This window comes from Rhinolophus sinicus, chromosome 3 (genome assembly GCF_057876585.1).
Source record: "Rhinolophus sinicus isolate RSI-liver-muscle chromosome 3, RSI-T2T, whole genome shotgun sequence".
NCBI classification, from domain to species: Eukaryota; Metazoa; Chordata; class Mammalia; order Chiroptera; family Rhinolophidae; genus Rhinolophus; species Rhinolophus sinicus.
Window position 1 is genome coordinate 146,240,625 of NC_142503.1, and position 16,060 is coordinate 146,256,684.

At 38.9% G+C, this 16,060-nt stretch overlaps 2 protein-coding genes across 4 annotated transcripts in view; one reads left to right on the forward strand and one right to left on the reverse strand.

Moving 5' to 3' along the window:
* The window catches only part of BCL2L10 (BCL2 like 10), an 89,034-nt gene that overhangs the window by 71,430 nt on the left and 1,544 nt on the right, over positions 1 to 16,060 (reverse strand). The window contains exons 2-3 of one of the 3 annotated variants that reach the window (XR_016020857.1): positions 15,396 to 15,590; positions 14,978 to 15,096 (exon numbers count right to left, since the gene is read on the reverse strand). Coding sequence is in view for 1 of the 3 variants with exons in the window: in XM_088797213.1 (XP_088653339.1) it covers positions 15,650 to 15,653 (4 nt within the window). In the remaining 2 variants the exon portion in view is untranslated. Of the gene's footprint in view, positions 1 to 14,977; positions 15,097 to 15,395; positions 15,654 to 16,060 lie in introns of those variants that run through there. The other 2 variants (XR_016020858.1, XM_088797213.1) reach the window with 2 other exon arrangements.
* Positions 160 to 2,892, forward strand: LOC109435163 (heterogeneous nuclear ribonucleoprotein R). The gene has a single exon (XM_074327735.2). It carries the CDS (start codon positions 706 to 708, stop codon positions 2,215 to 2,217), a length of 1,512 nt encoding a protein of 503 aa, XP_074183836.2. The 5' UTR covers positions 160 to 705; the 3' UTR covers positions 2,218 to 2,892.

Sequence of the window (16,060 nt, forward strand, 5' to 3'; positions counted from 1 at the left end):
AGAAAATACAGAAAGGCAGTTTAATGAACCCAGAAACACAAAGAACAACATGAACATTTTACCAAAGGGATTGAAATTTTAAAAAAGAAACAAACAGAATTTCTGGAGATTAAGAACTCAATAGAAAAAATGAAGAATGAAATAGCCAACTTAGCCATTTCTAGTCGTTTTCAAAGCGCCTCGCGCTGATTTTCACGGGCCTAGCTGTCGGCCCCTGCTCTGCCCTGCATAATAAAATGGCTAATCAGGTGAATGGTAATGCAGTACAGTTAAAAGAAGAGGAAGAACCAATGGATACTTCCAGTGTAACTCACACAGAACACTACAAGACACTGATAGAGGCAGGCCTCCCACAGAAGGTGGCAGAAAGACTTGATGAAATATTTCAGACAGGATTGGTAGCTTATGTCGATCTTGATGAAAGAGCAATTGATGCTCTCAGGGAATTTAATGAAGAAGGAGCTCTCTCTGTACTACAACAGTTCAAGGAAAGTGACTTATCACATGTTCAGAACAAAAGTGCATTTTTATGTGGAGTTATGAAGACCTACAGGCAAAGGGAGAAACAGGGGAGCAAGGTGCAAGAATCTACAAAGGGATGAAGCAAAGATCAAGGCCTTGCTTGAGAGAACCGGTTATACGCTGGATGTAACCACAGGACAGAGGAAGTATGGTGGTCCTCCACCAGACAGTGTGTACTCTGGCATGCAACCTGGAATTGGAACAGAATCATCTTGCGGGGGCAGCAGAGATAATGTTCTTCCAAGAGAAATGACGAAAAATCAGAGGAGCCGGTTGACAACGGTCTTTGTAGGTAAAATACCAAGAGATTTATATGAGGATGAGTTGGTGCCCCTTTTTGAAAAGGCTGGTCCCATTTGGGATCTGCGTCTTATGATGGATCCACTGTCTGGTCAGAACAGAGGGTATGCGTTTATCACCTTCTGTGGAAAGGAAGCTGCACACGAAGCTGTTAAACTGTGTGACAGCTATGAAATTCGCCCTGGTAAACACCTGGGAGTGTGCATTTCTGTGGCAAACAACAGGCTTTTTGTTGGATCAATTCCGAAGAATAAGACTAAAGAAAACATTCTGGAAGAATTCAGTAAAGTCACAGGTTTAACAGAGGGTTTGGTGGACGTTATTCTCTATCATCAACCCGATGACAAAAAGAAGAATCGGGGGTTCTGCTTCCTTGAATACAAGGATCACAAGTCAGCAGCACAAGCCAGACGCCGGCTGATGAGTGGAAAAGTAAAAGTATGGGGAAATGTAGTTACAGTTGAATGGGCTGACCCTGTGGAAGAACCAGATCCAGAAGTCATGGCTAAGGTGAAAGTTTTATTTGTGAGAAACTTGGCTACTACAGTGACAGAAGAAATACTGGAAAAGTCATTTTCTGAATTTGGAAAACTTGAAAGAGTGAAGAAGTTGAAAGATTATGCATTTGTTCATTTTGAAGACAGAGGAGCAGCTGTTAAGGCCATGGATGAAATGAATGGCAAAGAAATAGAAGGGGAAGAAATTGAAATAGTCTTAGCCAAGCCACCAGACAAGAAAAGGAAAGAGCGCCAAGCCGCTAGACAGGCCTCCAGAAGCACTGCGTATGAAGATTATTACTACCACCCTCCTCCTCGCATGCCACCTCCAATTAGAGGTCGGGGTCGTGGGGGGGGGAGAGGTGGCTATGGCTACCCCCCCGATTACTATGGCTATGAAGATTACTATGATGATTACTATGGTTACGACTATCACGACTATCGTGGAGGCTATGAAGACCCCTACTACGGCTATGATGATGGCTACGCAGTAAGAGGAAGAGGAGGAGGAAGGGGAGGGCGCGGTGCTCCACCACCACCAAGGGGGCGGGGAGCACCTCCTCCAAGAGGTAGAGCTGGCTATTCACAGAGGGGGGCAACTTTGGGACCACCAAGAGGCTCTAGGGGTGGCAGAGGGGGTCCTGCACAACAGCAGAGAGGCCGTGGTTCCCGTGGAGCTCGGGGCAATCATGGGGGCAATGTAGGAGGCAAGAGAAAGGCAGATGGGTACAACCAACCTGATTCCAAGCGTCGTCAGACCAACAACCAACAGAACTGGGGTTCCCAACCCATCGCTCAGCAGCCGCTTCAACAAGGTGGTGACTATTCTGGTAACTATGGTTACAATAATGACAACCAGGAATTTTATCAGGATACTTATGGGCAACAGTGGAAATAGACAGGTGAGGGCTTGAAAATGATATTGGCAAGAACGATTGGCACTAGATCTACATTCTTCAAAAAATTGGCTTAACTGTTTCATCTTTAAGTAGCAGTTTGCTGCCATTTGTATTGGGCCGAAGAAATCACTATTGTGTATATACTCAAGTCTTTTTATTTTTTCCTCTTTTCATAAATGCTCTTGGACATTATTGGGCATGCAGAGTTCCCTTATTCTGGGAGTTACAATGCTTTTATCGTTTCAGGCTTCATTTTAGCTTCAAAACAAGCTCAGCACACTGTTAAATCATGATTTTACAGAACCTTTGGTTTTGGACAGTTTCACTTTTTGGATTTGAGATAGATTACATAGGAGTATGGAGTATGCTGTAAATAAAAATACAAGCTAGTGCTTTGTCTTAGTAGTTTTAAGAAATTAAAGCAAACAAATTTAAGTTTTCTTGTATTGAAAATAACCTACGATTGTATGTTTTGCATTCCTAGAAGTAGGTTAACTGTGTTTTTAAATTGTTATAACTTCACACCTTTTTGAAATCTACCCTACAAAATTTGTTTGGCTCAAACGTCAAAGCCGTGACAATTTGTTCTTTGATGTGATTGTATTTCCAATTTCTTGTTCATGTAAGATTTCAATAAAACTCAAAAATCTAAAAAAAAAAAAAAAAGAAAGAAATAGCCAACTTAGGTAGTAGAGTTGACCAGATGGAGGAAAGAATCAGTGACATCGAAGATAGAAACCTGGAAAAGACATGGATGGAAGAAGAAAGAGACTTGAGACTTAAAAGAAATGAAAGAACTCTGTAAGAACTTTCTTACTCCATCAGAAAGAGCAATATAAGAATAATGGGCATACCAGAAGGGGAAGAAAGGGAGAAAGGAACAGAAAGTATATTCAAATAAACAGTCAATGAGAACTTTCTAAACTTGTGGAAAGAACTGGATCCTCGAATCCAAGAAGCAAATAGAACACCGAATAACCTCAACCCCAACAGGCCTTCTCCAAAGCACATTGTACTGAAGCTGTCAAAACCCACAACAAAGAAAGAATCCTCAAGGCAGCCACGGAAAAGACAGTAACCGACAAAGGAAAGCCCATTAGATAATTGTCAGATTTTTCAGCAGAAACTCTACAAGCGAGAAATTATGAGCCAAGCATAATATACCCAGCAAAGATATCCTTTAGATATGACGGAGGAATAAAGACCTTTCCAGACATATGGAAGCTGAGGGAATTTTCTAACACACAGCCTGCACAACAAGAAATACTAAAGGAGGCTATTCAACCACCATCAACAGGGACAATTTCTGGCAACCAAAACATAAAAAGTGGGAGAGTAAAGGCCTGAACCGTAACATGGGAATGGAGAAAGTAAGCATGCTGAAAAAAAATGGAATACTCCAAATATCAAACTTTCTTTCACATAAACTTAATGGTAACCACTCAAAAAAACTCCAGAACTGAAATATATTCTGTAATAAAAGAAGAAACAGAGGGAAACATCATAGAATACTACCACACAGAAATAACAGACAACAACAAAAAGGCAAAGAAACAACGGAGACACAGTCTTACCAGAAAACTAAAGATAGAATGATAGGAAGTCCTCACCATCAATAATCACCCTAAATGTAAATGGACTGAACTCACCAATAAAAAGGCACAGAGTAGCAGATTGGATCAAAAAAACTAAACCCAACCATATGCTGTCTCCAAGAGACACATTTCAGCTACAAGGACAAGCATAGATCCAAGTGAAAGGGTGGAAATTGACACCAAGAGATGATATCCAGAGAAAATCAGGTGTAGCCATAATGACATCAGATGAAACAGACTTCAGGGTGAAAAACGTAACAGAGACAAAGATGGACATTTCATAATGGTAAAGGAGACTATACAACAAGAAGACATAATAGTCATTAATATTTATGCCCCCAATCAGGGAGCACCGAAATATACCAAGCAACTATTAACAGAACTAAAGGGAGAAATTGACCAAAACATAATTATATGAGAGGACCCAAATACATCATTGACAGCTATGGACAGATCATCCAAACAGAAAATAAATAAATAGCAGCCCTGAATGACACATTAGATGAAATGGACATAATTGACATTTATAGAGCACTTCATCCTAAAACATCAGACTATACATTTTTTTCTAGTGTGCATGGAACATTCTCAAGGATAGACCATATATTGGGACATAAAACTAGCCTAAGCAAATTTAAGAAGACTGAAATTATACCAAGCATATTCTCTAATCATAAGGCTTTGAAATTGGATATCAACTGCAAAAAGAAAGCAGGAAAAACTACAAATATGTGGGGATTAAACACCATACTTTTAAAGAAGGACAGGGTCAAAGAAGAAATTAGAAGAGAGATCAAAAGATACATAGAAACAAACGAGAATGAAAATACATCCTACGAAAATTTTTGGGATGCAGCGAAAGCAGTTTTAAGAGGGAAATTTATATTGTTACAGGCCTATCTCAAGAAACAAGAAAAATCCCAAATAAATAACCTTACGTTACACCTTAAAGAACTAGAAAAAGAAGAACAAATGAAACCCAAGGGCACCAGAAGAAATGAAATAATAAAAATCAGAGCAGAACTAAATGAAATAGAGAACAAAAAGACTAGAAAAAATTAATGTGACAAAGAGCTGGTTCTTTGAAAAGATTTAAAAAATTGACAAATCGTTGGTTAGACTCACTAAGATAAAAAGAGAAAACACTAATAAACAAAATTAGAAATGAAAGAGGGGAAGTTATCACGGATGCCACAGAAATACAAAATATTATCCAAGAATTCTACGAAGAACTATATGCCACCAAATTTAATAACCTAGAAGAAATGGACAAGTCCTTAGAAACATATAGCCTTCCTAGGCTGAACCATGAAGAATTGGAAAATCTAAACAGACCGATCACCAGTAACAAAACTGAATCAGTCATCCAAAACTTTCCCAAAAGCAAAAGTCCGGAACCAGATGGCTTCATTAGTGAATTCTACCAAACCTTCAAAGAGGATCTAATACCAATCCTGCTCAAACTCTTCCAAAAAATTGAAGAAGAGACAGTACTCCCTAACTCATTTTATGAGGCCAACATTACCCTGATACCAAACTCTGGTAAGGACAACACAAAAAAAGAAAACTACAGACCAATAACTCTGATGAATACAGATGCACTAATCCTAAACAAAATTCTAGCAAATCAAATGCAACAATGCATTAAAAAGATTATTCATCATGACCAAGTGGGGTTCATCCCAGGGGCACAAGGATGGTTCAACATACGCAAATCCATCAATGTAATACATCACATAAACAAAATAAAGTACAAAAATCATATGATTGTATCAATTGATGCAGAAAGAGCATTTGACAAGATACAACATCCATTTATGATTAAAACACTTCATAAAATAAGGTATAGTAGGAAAACACCTTAACATAATAAAGGCCATATATGAGAAACCCTCAGCTAATCTCATAATTAATCGTGAAAAACCGAAGCCCTTTGCTCCACGTTCAGGAACACGACAGGGCTGTCCCCTATCACCTCTGCTTTTCAACATAGTGTAGGAAGTCCTCGCCAGAGCAATCAGGCAAGACAAAGAAATAAAAGGCATCCAAATTGGGAATGAAGAAGTTAAATTGTCACTCTTTGCAGATGACATGATGCTATATATAGAAAACCCTAAGGACTCCACCAAAGCTATTAGAAACAATCAACGAGTACAGTAAAGTTGCTGGCTACAAAATCAACACACAAAGGTCCATTGCATTCCTATATACTAACAATGAAATCTCAGAAAAAGAAATACAAAAAACAATTCCTTTTGCAATTACAGCAAAAAGAATAAAATACCTAGGGACAAACTTAACCAAGGATGTGAAAGACCTATATGCTGAAAACTATAAGACAATTTTAAAAGAAATTGAAGAAGACACAAAGAAATGGAAAGACATTCTGTACTCATGGATTGGAAGAATCAACATAGTTAAAATGGCCATATTTGCACAAAGCAATATACAGATTTAATGCAATCCCCATCAAAATCCCAATGGCATTTCTTAAAGAAATACAACAAAAAATCATCAGATTTATTTGGAACCACAAAAGACCCCGAATAGCCAAAGCAATCCTAAGAAAAAAGAACAATACTGGAGGTATCACACTCCCCGACTTTAGCTTGTACTACAGGGCAACAATGGTCAAAACAGCATGGTATTAGCAGAAAAACAGACACATAGACCAATTGACTAGAACTGAGAACCCAGAAATAAAACCACATAAATATGGACAGATAATTTTTGACAAAGAAGCAAAAAACATACAATGGAGAAAGACAGACTGTTCAATAAATGGTGCTGGCAGAACTGGAAAGCCGCATGCAAAAGAATGAAACTGGACGAATATCTGTCACCGTGTACCTAAATTAATTCAAAATGGATCAAAGACTTAAGCATAAGACCTGACACAATAAACTGCATAGAAGAAAACATAGGTACTAAACTTATGCACCTTGGGTTCAAAGAGCATTGTATGAATTTGACTCCAAAGACAATGGAAGTAAAAGCTAAAATAAATGAATGGGACTTTATGAAACTTAAAAGCTTCTGCTCAGCAAAAGAAACCATCGACAAAATAAAGAGGCAACCAACTGAATGGGAGATTTTTGCAAATAGTGCCTCCGATAAGGGGCTAATATCCAAAATATACAAGGAATTCATGCAACTCAACAACAAAAAGCAACCCAACTGAAAAATGGGCAGAGGACCTGAAGAGACATTTCTCCAAAGAGGACATAAATGGCAAATAGACATATGAAAAAATGCTCAACATCACTAATCGTCAGAGAAATGTAAATAAAAACCACAATTATCACCTCACCCGAGTTAGAATGGCCATCATCAACAAGACAAATAGTAACAAGTGTTGGAGAGGCTGTGGAGAAAAAGGAATCCTCATACACTATTGGTGGGAATGCAGATTGGTGTAGCCGCTATGGAAGGCAGTGTGGAGGTTCCTCAAAAAATTACAAATAGAATTGCCGTATGACCCAGCAGTCTCTCTCCTGGATATCTACCAAAAAAATCTGAAAAAACATCCATAAAGACAAGTGTGCTCCAATGTTCACTGCAGCTTTATTTACGGTGGCCAAGACATGGAAGCAACCAAAATGTCCTTGGATAGACAAGTGGATAAAGAAGTTGTGGTATATATACACAATGGAATACTATTCGGCAGTAAGATGAAACAGGACCATTTGTGACAACATGGATGGATCTTGAGATTATAATGTTAAGCAAAATAAGTCAGACAGAAAAAGCAGAGAACCATATGATTTCACTGATATCTGGTATATAAACCAAAAACAACAAAAGAACAAGACAATCAAATGAGAAACAAAAACTCATAGATACAGACAATAGTTTAGTGGTTACCAGAGGGTGAGGGGAGTGGTAGATGAGGGTAAAGGGGATCAAATATATGGTGATGGAAGGAGAACTGACTCTGGGTGGTGAACACACAATGGGATTTATAGATGATGTAATACAGAATTGTTCACCTGAAATCTATGTAACTTTACTAACATTTGTCACCTCAGTAAACTTTTATTAAAAAAAAAAAAAAAGAAATGTTCATATTACCCAAAGCAATCTACAGACTCAATGAAATCCCTATAAAAATATCAATGGCATTTTTCTTATAACTAGAACAAATCCTGAAGATAATAGGGAACCACAAAAGACCCTGAAAAGCCAAAGCAATCTTGTGAAAGAAGAACGAAGTTGGAGGACTTCCGGAAAAATGGCGGCGTGAGGTGAGGCTCTGTAAAGCTCCCCTGGAATTTACAAAGAATCGAACAACAAAAACTCCACAAAGGACTCCCTGCACAGCAGACAGGCAAGACGAAGAGGCCCACTACCGACTGAAATCACCTACAGCTGGGAGATTCGCACGAGTGGAGGGAGGAGGAAAGGGAGAAGCGCGCGGAGACGGAGCCGCGCGGGCGCAGGACGCAGACCCAGCTCAGTGCTCCGAGCTCGCTGCTTCCCGGAGCTACCGCAGCTGCGGGAGAGGGAAGAACTCGGACTGCTAGGGCTCCACCAGGGCTCCACAGGGCTGAGGGGACAGCATTTAACACGGCTGAACCCAACGCTCACGGCAGAGACCTCGGAGAAAAGACTGAGGGAAAAAGGCTGAAAACGGTGGTTTAAGCCCGCACTGCCGAGCAGAGAACGGAGCCTTAGGCACTGAGACTAGCCGCCCCCTCCCTCCCCTCCCAGAGCTCGCCCCACCCCCTCCTGCCAGGTGCTAGAAGCGAAACAGTAGCAGTGTCAGATCAAAAGAACAGAAAATTTGCTGTTTTGAGAACTGTGGACCGCAACCACAAATTCACAGCCCAACTAGTTCTGGCAAAGGGGAGAGAGCTGTGGAAGCAGGACCGGCTGTGGTGGTGGTCTTTGCCATTGCTCTGGGCCACCTCTCACAGCTCACCCCGCCCCTGGCCCCACCTATCTGGGCGGATCCCTGCAGGAGTAAACAGAACTGCTGAAACACATGGGCTCTGAATCAGGAGCTGGAAGAGCTTTGGAACATCAAAAGCTCTCCGCATACCCACCGGGACACTGCGCCCTGTGACCTATACGAACTATTAACAGAGGAGAAGCCCGTTTCCCAGGGAATCCCCCCATTGTGTGAGAAGTTGGAATAGTGCAGAGAAAACATAGCACTACCGTGTGGGAGAAGAAAAATAAGTTGCAGTTGGAGAAATAATAAAACATTCTACCAACAAGTACTGGCAAACAAAAGAAAGAACGCTTTCTATCAACCTGTTGCAGAAGTCACTCCTGTAGATGTCTAGGAAGAGAAACAGTAAACCAGTAATAGCCATGAATAACCAAGGCAACAAGATAGCTCAGAAAGAAAGTGAAAAATCTCCAGAGAAGGCACTTAAAGATACAGAAATATGTGACTTAAATGACAGAGAATGCAAGATTGCAGTTCTGAAAAAACTCAACGAGATACAAGAAAACACAGATAGGCAGTTAAATGAACTCAGAAACTCAATCAAAGAACAGCATGAGCATTTTACGAAAGAGATTGAAATTTTAAAAAAGAACCAAATAGAATTTCTGGAGATTAAGAACTCAATAGAAGAAATTAAGAATGAAATAACCAGCTTAGGTAGTAGAGTTGACCAGATGGAGGAAAGAATCAGTGACATTGAAGATAGAAACCTGGAAATGACACAGATAGAAGAAGAAAGAGACTTGAGACTTAAAAGAAATGAAAGAACTCTACAAGAACTTTCTGACTCCATCAGAAAGAGCAATATAAGAATAATGGGCATACCAGAAGGAGAAGAAAGAGAGAAGGGAACAGAGAATATATTCAAACATATTGTCGATGAGAACTTCCCAAATTTGTGGACAGAACTGGACCCTCGAATCCAAGAAGCAAATAGAACACCTAGTTACCTCAATCCCAACAGGCCATCTCCAAGGCACATTGTATTGAAGCTGTCTAAAATCAACGACAAAGAAAGAATCCTCAAGGCAGCCAGGGAAAAGAAGACAGTAACTTACAAAGGAAAGCCCATTAGATTATCATCAGATTTTTCAGCAGAAACTCTACAAGCCAGGAGGGAGTGGAACCAAATATTCAAACTATTGAAAGAGAGAAATCATGAGCCAAGAATAATATATCCAGCAAAGATATCCTTTAGATATGAAGGAGGAATAAAGACCTTTCCAGACATACAGAAGCTGAGGGAATTTTCTAATACACGACCTGCACTACAAGAAATACTAAAGGAGGCTATTAGACCACCATCAACAGGGACAATTTGTGGCAACCAAAACTCAAAAAGGGGGAGAGTAAAGGCCTGAACTGGAATATGGGAATGGAGAAAGTAAGCGTGCTGAAGAAAATGGAATACTCTAATTATCAAACTTTCTTTTACATAAACTTAAGGGTAACCACTCAAAAAAAAATCCAGAACTGAAATATATACTGAAATAAAAGAAGAAACAGAGGAAAACATCATAGAATACCACCACACAGAAATAATAGACAACAACAAAAAGGCAAAGAAACAATGGAGACACAGCCTTACCAGAAAACTAAAGATAGAATGACAGGAAATCCTCACATATCAATAATCTCCCTAAATGTAAATGGACTGAACTCACCAATAAAAAGGCACAGAGTAGCAGATTGGATCAAAAAACTAAACCCAACCATATGCTGTCTCCAAGAGACACATCTCAGCTACAAGGACAAGCATAGACTCAAAGTGAAAGGGTGGAAATTGACACTCCAAGCAAATGGTATCCAGAGAAAATCAGGTGTAGCCATAATGATATCAGATAAAACAGACTTCAAGGTGAAAAAGATAACAAGAGACAAAGATGGGCATTTCATAATGGTGAAGGGGACTGTACAACAAGAAGACATAACAGTCATCAATATTTATGCCCCCAATCAGGGAGCACCGAAATACACCAAGCAACTACTAACAGAACTAAAGGGAGAAATTGACCAAAACACAATTATACTAGGGGACTTAAATACATCATTGACAGCTATGGATAGATCATCCAAACAGAAAATAAATAACGAAATAGTAGCCCTAAATGACACATTAGATGAAATGGACATAATTGACATTTATAGAGCACTTCATCCTAAAACATCAGACTACTCATTTTTTTTCTAGTGTACGCGGAACATTCTCAAGGATAGACCATATATTGAGACATAAAATCAGTCTCAACAAATTTAAGAAGATTGAAATCATACCATGCATATTCTCTGATCACAAGGCTTTGAAATTGGATATCAACTGTAAAAAGAAAGCGGGAAAAAACACAAATATATGGAGACTAAACAACATACTTTTAAAGAAGGACTGGGTCAAAGAAGAAATTAGAGGAGAGATCAAAAGATACATAGAAACAAATGACAATGAAAATACATCCTACCAAAATTTTTGGGATGCAGCAAAAGCAGTTTTAAGAGGGAAATTTATCTCATTACAGGCCTATCTCAAGAAACAAGAAAACTCCCAAATAAATAACCTCATGTTACACCTTAAAGAACTAGAAAAAGAACAAGTAAAACCCAAGGTCAGCAGAAGAAAGGAAATAACAAAAATTAGAGCAGAAATAAATGAAATAGAGAACAGAAAGACAATAGAAAAAATTAATGTGACAAAGAGCTGGTTCTTTGAGAAGATTAACAAAATTGACAAACCCTTGGCTAGACTTACTAAGATAAAAAGAGAGAAGACACTGATTAACAAAATCAGAAACGTAACAGGGGAAGTTATCACGGACACCACAGAAATACAAAGGATCATCCAAGAATACTATGAAGGACTATATGCCACCAAATTCAACAACCTAGAAGAAATGGACAAGTTCTTAGAAACATATAGCCTTCCAAGGCTGAACCATGAAGAACTGGAAAATCTAAACAGACCGATCACCAGTAACGAAATTGAATCAGCCATCCAAAACCTTCCCAAAAGCAAAAGTCTGGGACCAGATGGCTTCACTAGTGAATTCTACCAAACCTTCAAAGAGGATCTAATACCAATCCTGCACAAACTCTTCCAAAAAATTGAAGAAGAAACAGTACTCCCCAACTCATTTTATGAGGCCAACATCACCCTGATACCAAAACCTGGTAAGGACAGCACAAAAAAAGAAAACTACAGACCAATATCTCTGATGAATACCGATGCAAAAATCCTAAATAAAATTCTAGCAAATCGAATACAACAATGCATTAAAAAGATTATTCATCACGACCAAGGGGGGTTCATCCCCGGGGCACAAGGATGGTTCAACATACGCAAATCCATCAATGTGATACATCATATAAACAAAATAAAGGTCAAAAATCATATGATTATATCAATTGACGCAGAAAAAGCATTTGACAAGATACAACATCCATTTATGATTAAAACACTTAATAAAATAGGTATAGAAGGAAAATACCTTAACATAATAAAGGCCATATATGACAAGCCCTCTACTAATCTCATAATTAATGGAGAAAAACTGAAGCCCTTTGCTCTACGTTCAGGAACACGACAGGGATGTCCCCTATCACCTCTGCTTTTCAACATCGTGTTGGAAGTCCTTGCCAGAGCAATCAGGCAAGAGAAAGAAATAAAAGGCATCCAAATTGGGAATGAAGAAGTTAAATTATCACTCTTTGCAGATGACATGATGCTATATATAGAAAACCCTAAAGACTCCACCAAAAAGCTATTAGAAACAATCAACGAATACAGTAAAGTTGCTGGCTACAAAATCAACGCACAAAAGTCCATTGCCTTCCTATATACTAACAATGAAATCTCAGAAAAAGAAATACAAAAAACAATTCCTTTTGCTATTGCAACAAAAAGAATAAAATACCTAGGAATAAACTTAACCAAGGATGTGAAAGACCTATATGCTGAAAACTATAAGACTTTTTTGAAAGAAATTGAAGAAGACACAAAGAAATGGAAAGACATTCCGTGCTCATGGATTGGAAGAATCAACATAGTTAAAATGGCCATATTACCCAAAGCAATATACAGATTCAATGCAATCCCCATCAAAATCCCAACGGCATATTTTAAAGAAATAGAACAAAAAATCATCAGATTTGTTTGAAACCACAAAAGACCCCGAATAGCCAAAGCAATCTTAAGAAAAAAGAACAATACTGGAGGTATCACACTCCCCGACTTTAGCTTGTACTACAGGGCCACAATAATCAAAACAGCATGGTATTGGCAGAAAAACAGACACATAGACCAATGGAATAGAATTGAGAACCCAGAAATAAAACCACATAAATATGGACAGATAATTTTTGACAAAGAAGCTAAAAACATACAATGGAGCAAAGACAGCCTCTTCAATAAATGGTGCTGGGAGAATTGGATAGCCACGTGCAAAAGAATGAAACTGGACTGCTATTTGTCACCATGTATCAAAGTTAATTCAAAATGGATCAAAGACTTAAGCATAAGACCTGACACAATAAACTGCATAGAAGAAAACATAGGTAGTAAACTTATGGACCTTGGGTTCAAAGAGCATTGTATGAATTTGACTCCAAAGGCAATGGAAGTAAAAGCTAAAATAAACCAATGGGACTATATGAAACTTAAAAGCTTCTGCACAGCAAAAGAAACTATTGACAAAATAAAGAGGCCACCAACTGAATGGGAGAAGATTTTTGCAAACAGTGCCTCCGATAAGGGGCTAGTATCCAGAATATACAAGGGACTCATGCAACTCAACAACAAAAAAACAAACAACCCAATTGAAAAATGGGCAGAGGACCTGAAGAGACATTTCTCCAAAGAGGACATACAAATGGCAAATAGACATATGAAAAAATGCTCAACATCACTAATCATCAGAGAAATGCAAATAAAAACCACAATGAGATATCACCACACCCCAGTCAGAATGTTGATCATCAACAAGACAAATAGTAACAAATGTTGGAGAGGCTGTGGAGAAAAAGGAACCCTCATACACTGTTGGTGAGAATGCAGACTGGTGCAGCCTTTATGGAAGGCAGTGTGGAGGTTCCTCAAAAAATTACGAATAGAATTGCCATATGACCCAGCAATCCCTCTCCTGGGTATCTACCAAAAAAATCTGAAAACATTTAGAGATCAAGACACGTGTGCTCCAATGTTCATTGCAGCTTTGTTTACGGTGGCCAAGACATGGAAACAACCAAAATGTCCTTCGATAGATGAATGGATGAAGAAGTTGTGGTATATATACACAATGGAATACTATTCGGTGGTAAGAAAAGATGATATAGGAACATTTGTGACAACATGGATGGATCTTGAGAGTGTAATGCTGAGCGAAATAAGTCAGACAGAAAAAGCAGAGAACCATGTGATTTCACTGATACGTGGTATATAAACCAAAAGCAACAAAAGAACAAGACAAACAAATGAGAAACAGAAACTCATAGACACAGACAATGGTTTGGTGGTTGCCAGAGAGTAAGGGGGGTGGAGGGTGGGGAGTGGGAGATGAGGGTAAGGGGGATCGAATATATAGTGATGGAAGGAGAACTGACTCTGTGTGATGAACACACAATGGGATTTATAGATGATGTAATACAGAATTGTACACCTGAAATCTATGTAATTTTACTAACAATTGTCACCCCAATAAATTTAATAAAATAAAATTTAAAAAAAAAAAAGAACGAAGTTGGAGGTCTCACAGTACCTGATATCAAACTATACTATAAGGCTATAGTAATCAAAACAGCATGGTATTGGCATAAAGACACACAGATCAATGGATCAGAACAGAAAACACAGAAACAAACCCATCACCTATATGACACAACTCTACAACAAAGGAGACAAGAATTTACATTGGGGTAAATAGCAAATAGCACCATGTTTCCCATTTAATGAAATGCAGTTTCAAATTTTACAATTCTTTGGAGCAACAAGCCTTTAGACTCCCATTTTCCCCACTCTCAGAAGAGCCACTTATGCCTTTGTCCTAACACCTTTGAGTACTTGTCAGGAGTTAAAACACCGGCTGAATCATCACCACAGGACTCCTTATACGAATGCTGCTGGAAATGTCTCAGAAGGTGCTTTGTTTTATTCTTTCACATCTCAAATTCACTTGGCTGGTCCTAGTAAGTAGGAAGAAATGGGTTAACAATTTGGGAACTCACGAAAATTTTGTCCACAAATAGGTCAAGATCATTGCTGCAAATCATGGCAGAAGAACCTGGATCAGCAGTCTTCTCCAAGATAGTATCAGTGCAGGTATGAAGAAGTGACAAAAACCTTCCTAGAAGGAGGAAGCAGAAGAGAAATTAGATTGCTTCAGAATGCTCAAAATACACAGGAGATTCAAGATGAAACTGTAAGATAACTCCTGGATTTAAAAAGTAAAAAAAAAGAAATACTGACCAATAGGCAACCTGTAATGAGGAACCTTTGATGAGTTGGGATTTGTAAGAGGTAGTCCAACATGGTGGATAGATGGACATAGGGACACTTCACTTTGTCATTTAGATGGCAGGAATACTCATCTTTTAACTCACTTCTTTCAAAATCCAAGAGGAAGAAAGACTACTACAAATTTACCTTGTTTTATTGCGCTTTGCTTTGTTGCACTTCACAGGTGCTGCTTTCATTTCCCCTTTTTACACAAATTGAAGACAAGACCCTCCACCAGCAAAAAGATGACGGACTTGCTTCACTGTGGTGGTCTGGAACCAAACCTGCAAGATCTCTGAATTATGTTCTTTCCGTTCTTTTCTGAGCATATCGTGTTCTTTCCTGAGCAAAGGAGAGGAGATGACACTTGGGAAACTGTCAGATCACTAGGTTGAAAGTTATCACCTGAAACAAAGCAAGCAGCTCCATTCAGAAAAATGGAGAGGAAGGGAATTTCAGTCCAGACCCTAGCATTTTAACTGCATCTGGCAGAGCAGTGTCCTGTTTACTCAAATTGGAACATGTTAGCTTCTTAATGTTAAAAGAGTATTTCTTAGCTAAGATTGATTAGCTAAAAGATGAGAACAGAAACAATGCTCCCCCCCCCCCCCCCCCCCCATCAATTTCCTCCTTAAGTGCAGAAAGCCTTTAGGGGCCAAATGCCTTAGGACAAATGGCTCAAGTGGGGTTCTTAAGAGTTCACAGGCCTAGATGGTTGAAGACCAACACACACACACACACACCCACCACCAAGAATGGTAACACTTCAAACTGTGGAGTTGATGCTAACACTTCAAACTGTTCATACAAAG